The sequence below is a fragment of the Emydura macquarii genome, unplaced genomic scaffold (assembly GCF_026122565.2).
Source record: "Emydura macquarii macquarii isolate MOO-44397 ecotype Brisbane River unplaced genomic scaffold, CSIRO-AGI_Emac_v2 contig_2897, whole genome shotgun sequence".
Classification (NCBI taxonomy): domain Eukaryota; kingdom Metazoa; phylum Chordata; order Testudines; family Chelidae; genus Emydura; species Emydura macquarii.
The window spans coordinates 6,280,242-6,299,090 of NW_027133034.1; the positions used below are offsets into that span (position 1 = coordinate 6,280,242).

At 40.7% G+C, this 18,849-nt stretch overlaps 1 protein-coding gene across 2 annotated transcripts in view; it reads left to right on the forward strand.

Moving 5' to 3' along the window:
• Positions 1-18,849, forward strand: part of VPS13A (vacuolar protein sorting 13 homolog A) — a 271,467-nt gene that overhangs the window by 16,756 nt on the left and 235,862 nt on the right. For both annotated transcript variants that reach the window (XM_067568877.1, XM_067568878.1), the window contains exons 3-7: positions 3,947-3,989; positions 5,993-6,088; positions 6,382-6,483; positions 7,537-7,646; positions 8,063-8,122. In XM_067568877.1, coding sequence (XP_067424978.1) covers positions 3,947-3,989; positions 5,993-6,088; positions 6,382-6,483; positions 7,537-7,646; positions 8,063-8,122 — 411 coding nt within the window. The remainder of the gene's footprint in view (positions 1-3,946; positions 3,990-5,992; positions 6,089-6,381; positions 6,484-7,536; positions 7,647-8,062; positions 8,123-18,849) is intronic.

Below are 18,849 nucleotides of genomic sequence, written 5' to 3' on the forward strand. Positions count from 1 at the left end.
AGTTTTGGAACTTCATGCTTTCTTAGCTGATCCTCCTTTCATGGCCTTTCATAAAGACAAAGTTTCTCTTTGGCATCAACTTAGGTTGTGGCCTAAGGTAGTATAATTTTCCACCTGAATCAAAACTAATCCTCTTCCTGTGCCCCTCGCCCCTTCATTCTTCCAAAATTGAATCCGTGGATGTTTGCAGAGCCATGCCAATCTGTCTGGATCATACTGAGCCCTTCAGAGCCTCCCCGAAGCTATTTGTAGCCAATGCTGAGAGTTAGAGATCAACCAATGACAGCTCAGGGTATGTCTGTACTGACGGCAGCAAAGTCGCCGCCGTCAGATCGATCTTTCTGGATCGATTGAGTGGGTCTACACTGACTGTTCAATTGATCAGGAAGTGGATGGTTGTAAACCACCCCCTCAAGTGGCGTAGCACTGCAGGAAGATGGCGTGCAGAAGGGAAGCACAGCAGTTGACGGGAGTTATGCAAACACAGTTATTTCGTTTCTGGAGTATATTGGATTCATGATAAATATATATGGTACTAGGGAAGTCAGTCATAGGCTTTGACTGAGGATGAATGCTATCAGGTGGAAGGTCTCAGAATAGTGTTAACAGTATGGTGTAACAAACAGAAAAATCAAATTCTTACTGGAGCCTGTTTGGATACCTGTCACACTTATCCTTAGGCTGCCACTTTGAATCCATTGGCCTTACTACCCACCACCATAAGGATTGGTTTGATGACAACAACATTGATCTCACAGCCCTCTTGGACCAAAAGAAAAAAGCTTTCTGCGACTGGCAAAACCATCCATCATCCAGTCAGAAGCAGAGTTCCTTTCATCAGCTCAAAGCTGTGGTTCAAAGGAGGGTCTGAGAAAACAAAAACAAATGGTGGGAGGACAAAGCAAAAGAAATCTGAGATTTCGGTGACAGACATGATATGCAGAGCTTTTTCTGTGAGTCAAAGACCCTGTATGGAGCAAGCTCATGTGGCCTCACACTGCTGAGATCTGAAGATGATAGTACCCTTCTTAAGACAATGAATCCATCAAAAAGCACTGGAAGGAACACTACTAAAAGCTTCTAAATCGAGAATCAACTGTGACTGACAACACCATCGACTCTGTCCATCAGTACCCAGTCTGGGAAGCTCTTGCCAACCCACTAACACCTGAGGAGGTCTGCAAAGCAATTAAGCAAATGAAGAAGAATAAAGCGTTAGGTGCTGATGGCATACCAGCTGAAGTACTGAAAGTGGTGGGGGAAGAAACACTGACAAACAAGCTCCATTTGCTGTTTCTCAAAATCTGGTGCACTGAAGAAATCCGTACTAATTTATGCAACGTTAACATTGTCACCATTTTCAAAAAGGGAAATAGTTGTCACAATCAGCCCTATCTAGGCACTGTCCTCCTCTCCATTGCTGGGAAGATTCTTATTGAATCATCTGCTCCCTCTTGCAGAGAAAGTGCTCCCAGAGTCTCGGTGTGTCTTCAGACCATCAATACCACTGATATGATTTTTGCAGCCAGGAAGATCCAGGAAAAATGTCAAGAACAACATATAAAGAGTTTCATCCATCTGACCAAAGTCTTCAACTCTGTCAATCGTGAGGCTCTATGGAAAATCATGTCAAAGTTTGGTGCCCAAGCAAATTTACCACCATTTTAAGACTCCTCCATGACCTGATGACTGCCTCCATCCTGTGCAGTGGCTCTGTCTCTGAGCCCTTTCCCATCCAAACTGGTGTGAAGCAAGTTGTGTACTGACACCCACTCTCTTTTCCATTTTTCCTAGCAGGTATGAAAATGCTAATCCAAGACTGTCCGCAGGGCATTGGCATCCAGTATTGTACTGACAGCACCTCTTCAACCTCTCTTGCCTCCGTGAAAGAGCTAAAGAAATATCAACAATAACCAAACTCCAGTACGCAGATGATTGTGCTGTAGTTACGCACTCAAAGGAGGATCTACAAACAGCCCTTAACTGCTTCTCTGAAGCTTACAGAAGCCTAGGGCTAACCCTGAACATTGGCAAAACAAAAGTTCACCAGCCTGCTCCCGGTCAATCATTAGATCCAGCAAGGAAGATCTACATTGACAGAGAGGAACTGGAAAATGTAGAATGCTTTGCCTGTTTTGCAGCCATCTCTCTCAGAGGACAAACATGTTAAGGTTCAGCACAGAATCCACTGTGCCAGCATTGCCTTTGGCAGACTGTCTCACTGGGTATTCAACAACCATGACATCAGAACACACACTAGACTTCTCGTTTACAAAGATGTAGTAATCCCAATTCTCCTCTATGGCTGGGAGACTTGGGCGACCTACCGAAAACGCTTGAAAAATCTGGAATACCAGCATTTTCTCTGGAAAATTCTCAACATAAAGTGGGAGGATTGCCGCACTGTCACTGTCCTCACGAAAGCCAACATCTTCAGTGTTGAGGCCCTGATTATCCAGCACCAGCTGAGGTGGAGTGGGCACTGTGTGCACATGTTTGATGCATGCCTACCAAAACAATTGCTGTACGCCTGACTCACCAAATGAGAAAGGAAATGGGGAGGCCAAAAGAAACTCTTCAAAGTGGCATCGACACCACATACTGGGAGACAGTAGCCCAAGACAGGACTAAGTGGCAAAGACTTGTTAGAGAAGGAAGACCGCTTTTGAGGAAAATCATCTCATCCTGGTCACAGAAAAATGCCAGAAAAGAAAGTACAGACAGCTGTCATGCAGCAATCATGACCCAACCCTGCCTTTCAACACCACCTACAATATCAGCCAATGAGTCTGTGGCTCAAGGATCGGACTCCGCAATCACCGAAGGACTCATATAAAATAAAACCTATGAAAGAGATCATCCTCAACCCTGAGGGATCGCCACCGCTGCCTCCCCGTCACATCTGTTGACAGAGTTCAAGGAACATTCTCAGCGCCCTCAATTGGGAAATGCAGAGAACCAGATTTTGTTGGAGGGATCCACCTATTAATTAACTCGGCAGAGTGGTCCTTATGTTAGATGCCAGCTAGGATTAATGGAGGGGGCTTTTTCAGGTTCCAGTTCAATCCAGGGAATGAGTACTAGAAACAAAAAAAGCATAATATCCACCAGCTGGAACACAAGGATTCAGTAAAGGTCTTGGAGGACTCTCTTCCAGCAGACTTGCTTTGGTCATGACAGTCTGCGTGTCTGGGATTTTTATAAATAAACTAGGTATAAACATGATCAATGCTATTCCAGAGCGAAAATCACCTTATTCTGTCCGGAGAAGAGCATACTTTCTTACCAGCATGGGGACTGCCCATCAAGGGAGAGATGAACACCAGAACTTACATGGCAGAAATTGGGTGAGGCAGAGTGGAACCTATGCCCCAAAATATTCTCATTCATTGTCAGTATATTTGGTGGGCTGCTGATTGACCTGTGTGCACATGGAAACAGCAAGAAACTGAGGAAACATCTAGCAACAAGGGAATACCCTGCCCCTAGTGACTGACAGGTCTGGTTCTACTCCCAAGCTTAAGCAGGCTGACGTACACATTCTAATTTGTGAGCTTTATTACTTGAAGACGGGACTCTTTCAGGTAAGCACAGATAAATATTCCTATTCTGGTAGTGTTGTAGTCTAGTGTAATAAACTACTACACATTTTTTTATGTTCTCCGTTTTAACAGTCTAAAGATTAAATGCCACCTCCCACTAAACATAAAATGGTTTTGTGATCTAACAAATATATGTCCAATCTAATATGGTTTAGACATTTAGGAAAAGACTCCCATACTAAGATGTTTAAGAATATATGTTCTCAATTTGTTTGGTGTTTGACGGTAAGTGAACAGTAGTGTTATTTTGCCAAAAGGGGATTTGGAGAATAAAACAGAGAAGTAACTTCAACATGTTGCATAAATAGGTCTAAATATTTTAAAAAAATATATTTTCTTTGCAGAGTCAGCTGGATGTACCATTTAAAGTAAAAGCAGGGCATATTGGTAAGTTGTGTTTTTGTAGCATGTGCTACTCTGTAATAAATGAAACAAGAGTTTCCAAAAGTATTTTCTGTTTCTACAGCTGACCTTGAGCATTTTAAATAATTAATATTCTTAAGGGGATTTCTGGGGTTTGTAAATCAATGAGAATCAGTTCACCTGTTCAGGAAATATTTTCAGACCTGTAAAAGACATTCTTGTTCCTCTTTCAGAGTTAAATGCTAACATGGAAAATATTAGGAAGATTTATCCTAATTATCTAATCATTTAGAGGGTATAAAATTAAATGAAAATAACACAGTATATTAAAAACAAAAAAACCCAACTACTACATAATTATTAGATCTTTTCTTTCCTGCCCCTTATAGTGTGCGAACACTCAAGAGGCTTCCCATCACCAGCATGCTACATGACGAGGGATGTTTCCTCAGAACACAAATTGACTGGTTGTAGTATGACCAGATTGTCATAAGCCAGGGCTTCTTCCCAGCTTGCTAAGGACTCACTGCCATATCCTCAGTCTCTTGTAGGCAGGTTTATTGTCCAAACTTAAACAAACAAAACAGTTCTTCAGCACACCCTTTGCATTTCAGACTGTCACTGTCTCTCCTCCCAGAAACTCTGGAAGTCCTGCTGCTCCTGCTTCCTGGCTCTCTCTCAGCCAATTGCCTCTCATTGGTCTATCTCTGATCCTTCATAGCCCTGGATGCAACATTGCTTCCGTAATTGGCCCCAACTGGGGAGAACCTCTTCTGGAAACGGGGAGCTGGACCTACTTAAGTTACAGGGGGCCAGCCACCCTGTGACATGCTGTATCCCTTTCCCTCCCTCCCCTTTAAAAAAAACAAACAACTGCCTCTTTCACAGGCAGGTTTTTTTGACGTGCGAGACTCTTCTAGACTGCCTTCACCACAACCCCTCACCAAAAACCAAAAAAATTCTGTATAAACTCTTACATATAAATTCATACACATCAGTATTCCTCAAATACTGCACAGTCCTTAAAGCCAACATTACAATCCAGACCCTCACCAGGGCATCGCCCACATAATGTCATTTTCTCCAGGGGTTTGAGATCTCTGCAAGCTGAGGCTTCAGCATCTCTGCATGAAGAGACTCTTAATTTTCCCTCAAGTTCACTGACAATAAGGTTCAAGCGATGCCTCTCCTCCTGTCCTGAGTGGCCTGATTTTTTCCCAGCCAGCTGCTCTTTTTCTTGCTGAATCGGCTGTAGCTCTCATTCTGCAACCCTCAGTTACTCTGTCAGTTTCCCTGGCCTCATACCAGAACCCATAAAACAGATGTCCTCTGCCTCTCCTCCCATGAAGGACCACTGTTTTCATCTCAGCCTGGGAGACTGAGAGAGGCTGAGAAGTAAAGGGGGGAAAATACCCTTGGAGTGATACCAGCATGAGCTTGAACTGTTTGTTTTGGCTATGTTTGAGGAATAAAACTGACTAAAGAGATTGTAGGTGTGGCAGTGCATCTTTTGAGGGCTGGGGAGAAGGCTTGCTTTGTTACAATGTCATTGGATTGAAAAAGCAAATAGTTTATAAGGAAATGTGCTGAATCACAGTCCATTATCTTTTCCTCGTTTATAGCTATCCTTAAGTGCATTTTTTTCTATGAAGATTACAATGAATACTTAAAATATGTTTTCAGTGAGCCAGCAAGATGTGCGCATATCTAAAATGTGCAATCCTCTTTCTATTGGCCTTATCTTTCCTCATATCGTCCTGTCCCAATTCTTGTGTGTTTTACTCTGCTTAGCTGCCATTTCTAAAAAAAATTGTAGTATATTTAAAGATTGTAAACTGGCCATGGATTGTTTTTCTCTTTGCTTTGAAAAGTACCTAACATAATTTGACTATTGTAAAAAGATAATTGTTGCTTCTAACCTATATATATTAGGGCAATTTTAGATTTTTTTTTTTAAAAAACCTTGTAACATTTCAGGCAAATATTTCATTACATATTGCTCTAACTTTGTCTTTTATGTACTGTAGGTCAACTTAATCTACAAATCCCATGGAAAAATCTTTATACTCAACCAGTTGAGGCTGTTCTGGATGGAGTTTATTTGCTTATAGTGCCTACAGCTAGTAAGTTGTTAGAGGAAAACTGTACATTATTGAGCTTTATTTTAATGTAACATTATTTTAAAAATCACAGTATTAGACGATCTATACCATTGCTCTTATTTCCAATAGTTGCTGTTAGCTAACCCAATTTATTTTTCATAACTGATTTTCTGCTATTGTATTATTAAATCTTTGTTTAAAATGTTCGAGAGATGTTTCTTTATTTCATCAAAATTACCTTCAAAAATGTTTTCAGGATTTTAACTCAATATATAGTTACTTGTGTCTTAACTTCCACTCCCTTCTTTATGTAGGCATAAAATATGATGCTGAAAAGGAAGGCAAACAGCTCCTGGAAGCAAAGCAAAGGGAACTACAAAGAATAGAGGATGCAAAACAGAAAATAGCTGACCAAGGTAAGGAAGAAAAACAAATAACTTTTTCTCATGGCAGTAGAAATTGCTAGATCTTTTAACTCCAAAAGCTGCCTGATTTAAACTAAATGAATTCTAGCAGATTAATTCCTGCCCTGGTAATATTTTGAAAAATGTATTAGTTATGTGCACTAACATATCATAAATTCACTAATGTCCCTTAACTAGTAGCTGTGAAAACTGATGGCTACTGTGTACATTTTTTTGCAGGGTATTTATTTTATTTCCAAAGTTTGCATTGCATATAAATATTGACTATATGGTTAGACCAGCTATTATAGTTGGTACTTCAGTCATATTATCAGGCTTTCAGGACACATCTACTGCATAAAGTTTCGAAACTAAACATGAATAGATAAAAACAGGGCTTTGGAAATACAATTCACCGTTTTTTACAATTGTCTGGGTCAACTTACTTACTGATATAAAGCAATTTTAATTTTGCCTCCAACAACACAGAATCTCCTTGTACCTTTGTGGCAATGCCTCTGTAAAGTCTAATTCCACGAAGTATTGAGTGCCTTTTTTTCTACTGTAAACTTGTTGGTATTAGGGAGGATACTTAGGACTGGATTTTTAAAGGTATTTAGGTACCTAAAAGTGCAGATGGGAGCTAGGCGCTTTTGAAAGTCCCCCTAAGTGCCTAACATCTAACAGGATTTTGAAAATCCCTTTAGTGCCTATTTGCATTTTCAGATGCCTAGATACCTTTAAAAATCTGGCTTTTACTACATCACTGAAGGCGTAAGCAGGATGAGGCCATAGAGAAAAGTGATATAAACATTATGAAAGTATACTAAAGGGTAATGTTTAATGCAACTATAGTACCGTATACAAGCAAGTACAGCTTCTAGTATATGGCATCATTCTAGCATGTGGCTTATTGTTAGAAATTATGATGTTCCTACCATTGTTTGTTCCTGGGTCTAATCAGTTACAAAATGTATAGTATTTCAATTATTTCTCATTCAGTTTTATTTCTCTCTCATATTAATTTGAATCAAAATATATTTAAACACCTGTGCTTCAATATAGATAAAGGAAAAGAAGAGAAACAAGACACTTTCGTAGAAAAATTAGTCACTCAGGTCATAAAAAATCTTCAGGTGAAAATTTCCAACATTCATGTTCGATACGAAGATGATGTAAGTACTTTTGTATATATGGAATATTTGACTTTTGTGTATTATTTTCAATTATTATAGGTGGACTCCCAGTTAGTTTCTTTTCCCTTCCTTACATTTTCCACATTGTGAGGGAATTTCTAGCATTCCAGCAGTTTTCATCTGTGTTTTTTGTGCCTTTCCTAGGGATATATGCTGTGCCATAAGTCAAATAGCATTAATTTATGTATTTCTAAAAGATACGAAAATAAGTAAATATTAGAGATGAGCATTTGGCAAATGCAAATCTGGAGTTCAAAGTACATAAAATAAGACTGCATAATTGTGCAGATATTTGCAAGCAATTATTCGCATGTTGCAAACTGTTTATTTTATTTTCTGCATATATATTCTGATTTTAAGTAATTCTTTCTTTTTGTATTTTTTCCTTTTATTAGATCACAAATCGAAATAACCCCCTCTCATTTGGGGTTTCACTTCAGAATCTCAGTTTGCAGGTAATTCAGTTTTGTACTTGAAAGTATCCAGTATATTGATGATGTTTTAAAGAATATTAATCTAGCAAATTTAAAGATGAATTTGGTATATTAATGTCATTGCTGATGACATACTATCCTAGGAAATAAGACCTAGGAGATTGAACTGTGCACAATGGCTGTCACTTTATGGAACATGAAATCCAGCATACAGATATGTAAGCTTGTCTACATGGTGCAGCAGTGCTTGCTGGAAGGGTCTGAATTCTAAGCCACACTGTGTTACACACTAAGTGTATGTTTACACTGCACTTAGACATCCATGGCTTCCACTTCGCAGGGTCCTAGAGCCCGGGCTTCAGCATGAGTCTTCCTCCAGCTGGAAGTCTACACTGCAATTAAATAGCCTTCAGCCCAAGCCCTACTAGCCTGAGTCAGCTGGCAAAGGCCAGCCGCGGTTTTTAATTGCTATGTGGACATACCCTAACTGGCCTGTGTAGACCAGTGATTATCAAACTTATTTGATTGCACCGTCCTTCTTTGTGTCTGTAATGGTGTACGCGCCTCCTCTGTACGATAAGTACATATAACAATAAAAAAAATTAACATTTAGCTCTCACTAAATATTAAAAACTGTAAGGCCATTCAAACAGATCCATTTAAGTATATAGCTTTCTAGCTGCCCAGATCTGAAGGCAGAGTGGAAAGCGGCATCTCCTGGCTGGGCGCCCAGCTTTGAAGGCAGCACCGCTGCCAGCAGCAGCAGAGAATTAAGGGTGGCATGGCTAGCTGTAAAGGCAGTGCTGCTGCCAACAGCAATGGAGAAGTAAAAGGCTGACAGTACCGTACCATGCCACCCTTACTTCTGCGCTGCTGGTGGTGGTGGTGCTGCCTTCAGAGCTGGGCACCCAGCCAGCAGCTGCTGCTGTCCGTTCTGCCTTTTCATGCCCTCCCGAATACATCGGGGGGGGGAGAGAGAGGGGGTACGAACCACTGGTGTAGACCTGCTGGCATGTTGAAAGTTCTCTAGTGTATGTTATGCTGTCTGGAGTGACTCACAACTGAGAGTGCCTACCTCAGAACAGATGGTCAGAAAACAGACAGACACCCCCAGCTCATATATAATTAGATTTCACCAAGCCAGTGACAAATGTGAACTCCTGGGTCACTAAACCAGTCTTACCATGCTGTCACAGACTGTAATCTGATGCTCAAATTTTAAATGATAGTTTTGTAGCTGCCAGCGTTCCAGAATGTACTCCAAAAGAGGGCAGATGGTGAAAACGGGGGACTAGATGAACTTTTTTGGGAGGAAGGGGAAAGGAGGGAGAAAAAGTCCTGAGTGGTCTCTTGTGTAGGTCAAAGAGTTTGTCAGTGAGTCCAGTAGGAAGTAAAAAAATGCCCCCCAAAAATGTTCTGGAATGGAAAGATAGTGATGTGATGTTTTTTGTATCAGGAACAGCGATAAGCTCTTTATACAGCAGTTAGGTGCTTTTTCCCCCTTTCCATGTATTTAAAAATGCACAATCTTGGTAAACCAGTCAAATTTTTGAAAACAGAGTTAAAAGTAGTGTCTGGTACCACACCTGCCCCAGAAATGTTGCCAGTTTTTCTGGTTTTACAATCATGTTTTCTTCTTTTAAAAAAAACAAACAAATCCCAAACACAGCTGTTCTCCCCATTGTTATGTGGATGACAGACTAACAGGACTGTGCTTGGGAAAACAGTGAAATGATAGATTTAGCAACTCTTTGTGTAAAGTCAAAACAAGCACAAAAAAAAAAATTTTTTTTCCCCTCCCCGATTTCTAAGGATGTTCTTAATTTGAGTTAAAATAGCAGTGAAGACAAGGCAATTTGGGTTTTAACTTGGATTGGCAGTTTGAGTTCAATCCCAGGTTCCCCTACAGGCATTAACTTGAGCTGCTAACCAGAGTTTAAAACCTGGGTTGCCTTGTCTTCACTGCTGTTTTAACTGGAGTTAGCTAACCTGAGGTAAGACCTTTTTTTTTTTTTTTGCAGTGAAGATACATTGTTAGTCAGAATAATATGAGCTGTTTGTTAAAATGATAAACAATTTTCAAAAACAGATGTGTTGTATAGTTAATTGGCTGTTTCCTTTTTAACATTACTGGAAGAATGCTCTGGAAGTCAAAGTTTGTACATTCTTCTAAGTGGTTTTTATCCTACTAGATCTTACTCTCTTGGGGCCTTCTGCTGCTTTATAATTTGTTGAAAGAAGTATTGAAATGCAAATTAGATAATGATATAATTTGTTGATTTTTCTTTAAATGCACTGTACAGCAAAATATTTAATAAATACTTTTCATATGTAAAATCCCTTTAAAAACCTTAATTAATGCTTCCCTGTCTTTCAACTAGAAGGACATAGGGGAACCTTATAAGAATAAATAGTGTGGATGCTGCAGCTAGAAGAAGGGATGAAGTATTTCATTGGTGGGAAGGAATATTTAACTTTTGTGAGAGGAGTCAGATCTGAGACTGGTTGTGTATGTGTAGGTGATATGAGGCTGGGATTGTTAGACTGGTAGCTGAGGAGGTATAGCTAGCAAAGAGGTATGTGGTTTTACACTTAAGTGATGCATTAACAATGTCATCTTGGGATTCTGTGATAACAGGTCAAATGTTTTGCAGAGTAAATTTGCTGCGTTTAGAAGTGTAAATATGAGTTTTCTAACTGCCAGACCGGCAAATTCTTTGTGGGAACTGCAGATCAGTCCAGGTTTTTTCCTTCTTGCACATTGCCAGTAATTAAGAAGGTGGTTCTTAGAGCATTTGTTCACAGGAATCCCACTGTTGGTGTGTGCACCCCATATGTGAGAGCCTGGAATCTTGCAAATTGTATTCCCTCTTGCCCCTCCTGCGGTATTGAGGGTGGAGCAGCCCGAATGCCACTCAGTTCCTTTTTACCAACTGCAGCAATGAGACAGAGCTACTGCAGTGTCCATTTGTTTCCCCAGAATGTTGGGTATATTTAGGATATTTACTTGGTGTTACTGTGCTTCATGGTTTGTAAGTTTCACATAGTGTCTGTTGGCAAACAAAAAAAATCCCCCAAGAAACCCCTTATTGTTTTGTTTTGAGTCTCCCCTGGTACCAAGGCTCAGCTCTCATAGTTGAGAGTCAGTCTCTGTGCTTTAAAAAATGCCTTGCCTGTGAAACAGCTATGCCTGTGAACAACAGACATGCTAAATGTTGTTTTTTTGAACAGAGGAGTTGCATATCATAGACAAATGTTCATTTTGCTAATCAGTCTGAAAATGTTTCTGATAGCAAAATGAATGAGAAATGTATCCGTTCTTGAGGTCCCATCTCAAAAACAGTTTGCTGCATTATAACTGGTTTCTACCAGAGCCACTATTCCAAGAGTTACCTTCGAGCCAGAGACTTGCTATGTATACATTGCAGCTGGGTGCATCTCTCAGCCCAGGTAGACAGACATGTCTAGCTCTGCTAGTCTCTTCTTGCAGGGTTGACACTATGGTTTTTAGTGCACTGGTTTGAGCAGAGCTAGCACATGTTTATTTACCTGGGCTGGGAGGCATGGTTCCAGCTGCAGTGTAGACCTACTGTAGGAGACCTCATACTTTTCGAAAACCAGCTGAGCCGTGTCTTCAGTCCTCTCTGAGGTAGGAAGGATCTAAGATCTTCGGATGGTAATTTTCACTGGTCAGCATCCCACAGAATCTGCCAAAAAGGTCTAAGATTCATCACTTATCCAAATCTGTTCCTTCCAAATCTTATTGGCACTGTGATCTGTATCTGACAGGTTCCTGCACTGTCATATCTGATCACACATGTTCAGACCATAAGAAAGCCATACTGGGTCGGACCATTGGTCCATCTAGCCCAGTATCCTGTCTTCTGACAGTGGCCAATGCCAGGTGCTTCAGAGGGAATGAACAGAACATGAAATCATCAAGTGATCCATCCTGACACCCATTCTCAGCTTCTGGTAAGCAGCAATCCCTGGCTAATAGCATTTGATGGATCTATCTTCCATGAACTTATCTAGTTCTTTTTTGAACCCCATTATAGTCTTGACCTTCACAACATCCTCTGGCAAGGAGTTCCAGAGATTGACTGTGCGTTACGTGAAGAAATACTTTCTGTTGTCTATTAATTTCATTTAGTGACCCCTAGTTCTTGTGTTATGAGAGAGTAAATAACACTTCCTTATTTACTTTCTCCACACCAGCCATAATTTATTAAACCTGTATCATATCCACCCTTAGATCAGTCCTCAGGTCACTGCCAAGTCATGCCTGCAACTTTTTGGGTGCATGGCTGCGTATGCCTTTGTCATGCTTTACTGCACCTGCGTTGCTTCCAAGCCAGGTTCGAGTCAGTTTATATACCCAACAGAGACCGTCTAAACAAGCTGCCTTGGAGCCCCTGTCCTACTCTAGTTTCGCTGGAATGGCAGAAGTGTCCAGACAAAATGTGTTTGGGGGTCCCATTCAACTATCCTCCACCTGCTTTTGCAGTAGTTCCTGATGTGTCTCCCCTGGGAGGGGGGAGCTCATCTCCAGGACTAACTAGGGCAGATGGACTGGCCAAAAGTCCTCTTTACACATTCATGTTCTGGAGCTCAGAGCTATTAGGTACATCTGTCTGCGCTTCCTACCCGTGATATAAGGACAATCTGTCCTCATAACAACGGACAACCAGGGCTAGTATGTACCATATACATCTCCTGTGGGGTCTGAAATCCCCTTTCCTCTCCACAGAAGCTATGAAATTACGGAACTGCTGAATAACCCATGATGTCTGTCTCTCTCAGTGGTCTATCTACCCAATCAAAACACTATAGCTGATGACTTCAGGTGCTTCACTCAAGCTCATGAATGGAAACGTAGAGAAATCCATACTCAGGCAGATATTTCTTAAATGGGGATTTCCAAAAACAGATCTCTTTGCCACCGTAGCCAGCCATAAATGTTCAATGTTCTGTTTAAGGGGAGGCTTGGATTGCCACGCTGTGGTGGATGCCTTTCTCTCCTGGGTGGAAAATCTTGTATACAACTTACCTCTGCTGCTGCTGATCCTCAAGGTCCTAAACAGGACAAAGCTGCAGTCATCTTGATTGCACCAGCCTGACTGAGACAGCTTTGGTTTCAATATCTTCTTCATCTCTCCTCCTGGGGAGCCATCAGTCTTTGCTGCCACCCAGTCTTTTTGTGCAGGATTCAGGAAATGTCATTCATCCCAACTTGAACATGCTGTGGCCCAATGCCTGGTAGGGTGGATTAATTTAAATCAAGGTGATTTAGAGCAGCTATTTCAGTCATGATTTAACTCACCAACTGGAAAGCCTCGATTTAAATAATCTATTTTTATCAACATTTCCATGTGCACTTCAATTATTTTCTAAAGAAAAGTGCATTTTCATTGGTAGATATAACCATTAAAATATGTTGATTTACAACTAAATAGAGCCTTTGCATTAGATTTGGCGCATCTTTTTGCTACCTAGGAGGATACACAATAATCTTCCTCTGTAGCATGGGGCACGGTTCACTTTCTGGTGGATTCTCGTACCTTGAAGTCTTTAAACCATGATTTGAGGACTTCAGTAACTCACTCATAGGTTTATGGGTTTATTACCGGATTGGGTGGGTGGGTGAGATTCTGTGGCCTGCGTTGTGCAGGAGATCAGACTAGATAAGGTTTTCTCAAACTTTTTTTGCTGGGACCCCTTTGAAAATATTTCAGGCTGTGATAACTCCCCCTTCCCCAAAAGTGAGGACTCCCTCATGCCATGCCATTTTTATTTCTGTGCTGCTGTGGGGTGTGGCACTGCTTTCAGAGCTGGACACCTGGCTAGTGGCTCTTTGGCCACCCAGTTCTGAAGGGCTTGGGCTGTCAGCCCTATGCATTTCTGACAGCCAGAGCCCCAGCATGCGTGGGGCTAACAGTTCGTGACCCTCCCTATAATAACCTGGCTGACCTCCTCAGAGGTCGTGACCCCCAGTCTGAGAACCCCTGGGCTAGATGATCATATTGGTCCCTTCTGACCTTAAATCTGTGACTGAGTATATAACCATATACATTATTTAAGCAATTATATAGCTTAATATTTTCAGATTCTTAATTGTACATTTTTAGCATGTTAAAAAACGGTGATTGATCTATTGTTTATTTACTTTTGTTGTGCCACATTTATAAAGCTTGACCTCAAAAGTTAGATCTTTTTCCCCATATTCTTTCTTTGTATAGAAAAAACATCCTTTAACTCAGTTTTTGATAGAGGTTCATAGATTTAGCATATTTATTTTTTATTTAAATATCTTAAGAGATTATAATAAGTGTAGACCTTAAGATATTTTATATTAAATTCAGATTTTTTAAAACAGGTTCATTTTGAAAAAGAAAAACGTATTATTTAAATAACAAAATTTAAAAAAATGGTTTAAATAAATAAAAAAAAAAATCCGCCCCAAGAAATCTTTGATTTTTAATTCACCTGATGGCTGGTACTTAAATAGTTTTAGCTCTGAGAATCATCTTGCTCCACAGAGGTTCAGGAGGTTCTGCTGAACAGTAGAAAAGATTATACCAGAAAGACTTGTATTCAGAAGTGGAAAAGGTTTTACCTCTGCTGTGCGCATCATATTTTTTCCTCCTATTGACTTTCCTATGTCTGAGGTGTTTGAAGAAATCAGGCCTAGCTGCCCTCTCAGCATTATTCTGTTCTCTGGTGGAAGGCTTCTTGACATCTGCTTACTCTGCAGCATTGAGATTTATGGAAGATCTATCAAACCTGTTGCCCAATGTTACACAGTACTCCATCTGGGACTTAAGTTTAGTTCTCAGTGCTTTGAGGAAGCCACTCTTTGTACTGTGAGAGTTTTGCTCACTTCTGAACCTCTCCATGAAAACCTCATTCCTCGTGGCTTTTACCTCTGCTTAAAGGGTTGGAGAGCAGGGAGCATTAATGGTTGACCCTCAGTACATTGCTTTTTACCCAAGATTACTTGGGATTTTCATATCAGTCAGCTCATCTCCTGGTATTGTACCCCACCTATTGAGAATCTGGGGAATGGCCCTCCCCCAGTCCAAAGGGAGGAGCTAATGGCCCAGATTTTTAATAAAATATGAACATTTCAAGTAATTTATTTTGCACCAATGGGTGCTGAATATTCTTTGCATCTCATAAATAGATAAGAGTAGTTTGCAAAGCTGTGCCACTTAAAAACATGTGGAAGCTTCATCAGAAGTCCTTTTGAAAGAATCTTTGATTTTTAAAATGCATCTCAGGCAAAACTCAGTGCTATTTGCTCAAAAGCCTCAGATTTGGAGGAAACCAAACTGTTCCCAGCCACCTTCTTTGCTTTCCTTCATTGGTACTCTGTCCCACTTCAGTTCAAGACACTTGATCTGGTTTATCATACAGTGGTATGTTCTTTTGCTGTACCTCCTCCTGCTCTTTGCTGTGGAGTCTTATCTTGGGGCTTTGTGGTGAAGAACGATGGTTCCCCAACAGAGCCCTGTATATCCTTGGTATGTGGCGTGAGGATGTGTGGGCTGAATGGACACTGTTGCAGAAAATCTCCTGCTAAAGGTGCATGGGGTGCATGCACACTTCAATTGGAGCACCCCCTCGAAGAACTCCAGTTACTTTAGAAGGTAAGTAACGTCTCCATCTTCTTGTTCCTTATTCATCTAAATCTGTGGCTAAGAAAGGAGCCATCTAAGATAGTTGATCCGTCTAGCCAGAAGTTTGAACAAGACTTTTACACTGAGGAGGAAGATCTTGTGAAGAATATGGAGATCAATCCATCCCTTTGGCCTTTTGGTCTTCATCACCTGATGAAACTATAACACCATCTGCTCCTTCCATAGGTGATTTCAAGGCCTTTCAGGAAATTCTTAAAAGGATAGCTGATACCTCAGAGCTACCCTTGAAGTCATTCAGGAAAAGTATCACAAATTGCTTGACCATCTGCATCCAGTCTCCCAGGGCTCTTGGGCCATGCTGATCAAAGAGCATATTCTTGAACTGGCTAAAGATTTATGGGAGAGCCCACATTTAGTTCACGCACATCTAAAAGAGCAGATGACAAATATAAATTTCTCTCTGGGGGTTTGAGTATTTCTTTACGCATTGTGACCCTGGATCTTTAGTTAGAGGCGTTGCTCATGAAAAATCCAAGCAGCCTGGTCCCCCCAAATCTATGCCCTGGGTTAAAGAGCCAAAAAAGATGAACCTTCTTGGTAGGAAGTTATATTCTTTGGCTAGTCTACAGATCTAGATAGCGAGATATCAGAGGCTGCCTGCTAAATGAGACTTTCTCCCAAATTTCAAAATTTCACAGCTGAGTGAAAATTTCTGCTGGACATCAGGTATGTATTGAAGGCAGTATCCTCAGAAGGTTGCAAAAATGGCATTACAGGCCTCTTTGGATGCGTCTGACACTGGCTAGGACAGTGGATACTGTACTCACAGCTGCAGTCATCAAGTATTCAAAAAGGGTTTGACTGTTTGAGAACCTTCCTTTTGAGGCCCATGATCTTTTCAACTCAAAGACTGACAGGAAACTTCATTCTTTGAAGGACTTTAGAACAACATTTTGTGTTTCTTGGTCTCTATACTCCATATTAGAGGAGAAAGCAAAGTAAATCTTCATGCTTCTCAAGACTGAGACCTCTGTTGTCTTGATATTTGTACCAACAAAGAACTCCTGAATTCTCCAAGAAACTATTTCATTTCCAAAAGAAAAAGAGGCATTCCATATTCTGTCACTGCACATACTTTACCTGGGTAAAGCCCCACAGCTTTGATGCCACAGTAGAGAGTTGAGGACAAGTTTACAAGGATTTTTGTTCCCCTCCTTCTGGCAGTTGTGCACTTTTATTTTTTTGGCAATTAAATGGGCTGCAGTTACTACAACCAGTGGGTTTTATAAGACAGGAATATTCCATTCTGTTCCAGCCTGTGCTAGCTTCTTAGTCCTTACCTATCCCTTTTCAAAGACCCTTCTTAAAATAGTCTGCTGCTGTTGGAAATGGTTTCTACTCTTCAGTGGGATGCGATTGAAACAGTGCTTCTAGAATTTTGTTGCAAAGGATTCTGGTCCCACTATTTTCTCATTCCAAAAAAAGAAAGGAGTTTAGTGTTCTACATAAATTTCAACAAATTGATTTGTGACTTCAATTTCTGTGTGGTAGCTCTCTCTTCAGTAATTCCTTCTCTAGATCTAGAATGAATTTTTGACTTTCCATTTACAGAATGCTTACTTCTTTTAGGCTCGATGGATTGCCATATGGAAGTATACGTGTTTCATGGTCAATGAAGATTGTTGCTAGTTAAAAATCATGCCTTTTGGTCTCTCGAGCTCCAAGGGTTTTTACCAAATACCAATCTGTGATAGCAGCTCACCTGAGGAGGCAAGGCCTTCACATGTACCTCTGTCTCAAAAACTGATTTGTAGACACATTTCATAACAAATGGTCAGATGTTCACATGGTCCTTCAGTTGTTTTTCCCAATTAGGGCTAAAGATCATTCAAGACAGGGCTGTTCTTGCCTCATCTCAATCAGTGGAATTTATAAGGGCAAGGCTAAGCTCTGTGTCGGCCAGAGCATACTTTCCTTGTAAGAGTCTTGGTGATATGAATCATATCATTTCAAATATCTGTTCCCAGTCGTTGCTCCATGAAAAACTTCATTGAGCGTTTGCCCCAGCTTGCTGGGTCACTTTGTAACTTGTATTTATATGACTCTACATAGATGTCTGTGCCTCCAGCCTCTTCAGGGATGGCTGGGATCTATTTATCAGCCCACCAGATACAATATAGACTTACCAGCAGAAGTTCCTCCAAGAGTGTTGGCCTCTCTATTTTGATGGGTAGACCCCCCTCTTCAAGTCTGTCAGGGTGTTTTATTTCATCTGCTCCATCCTTAGACTCTTATGATGAACACATTCAAGCAGGGCTGAAAGCTCATTTAGAGAAGCTCCAGATTAAGGGTTTATGGTCTTGGCTATTTGTTTAGCCTTTAGGACTATCCTACCCCACCATGAGACACTGCTGCCCAGATTCTAACAAACAGTATGAGGACGATGCAGTATATAAACAGACAAATGGAGGCAAAAATCTTCCTCTGTCAGGAAGTGATTCTTTATGAGAATGGTACATTTTTCAAGACAGCCTAATAGCCTTTTATATGCTGGGGACTGAGAATAATTTGGCAGATCATTTCAGTAAGAATTGCTCAGTAACCCGTGAGTGGGACTTGAAAGACTAAATTCTAAATCAAATATTCCTGAAATGAGCTAAGTCATAGACTTGCTTGCTACTGCTGTGAACAAGAAGTGCCCCTTGTTTTGCTCCCAAAGGGGGACTGAGTCCAGGCTCATTAGCAGCTGTTTTTCTGATTTGGTGGGGAAAAGTTCTTGTTCCCCATTCGTTCAATGCTGGAGTCCTCAAGAAAATACAGCAAGGCAAGGCCCAGATAATATTGATAGCTCCTGCCTGGGTTCATGAGTTGTAGTTTTCTGACCTGATATACCTATCAATCTGTCCACCTTTTCCACTTTCAGTTGTTCTGGACATAACATAGAATCTTGCTCTGGTACTCCGTCTGAACCTTAGCTTCTGTACATCTAACAGCATGGAGACTAGCTAGTTAAATTCTATTGATAAAAGCTGTTTGGAGGCAGTTTAAGATTTTGGATTCAGAGCAGAAAGTCCTTTAACAAGGCTAACATATGAAGCGAAATAAAAA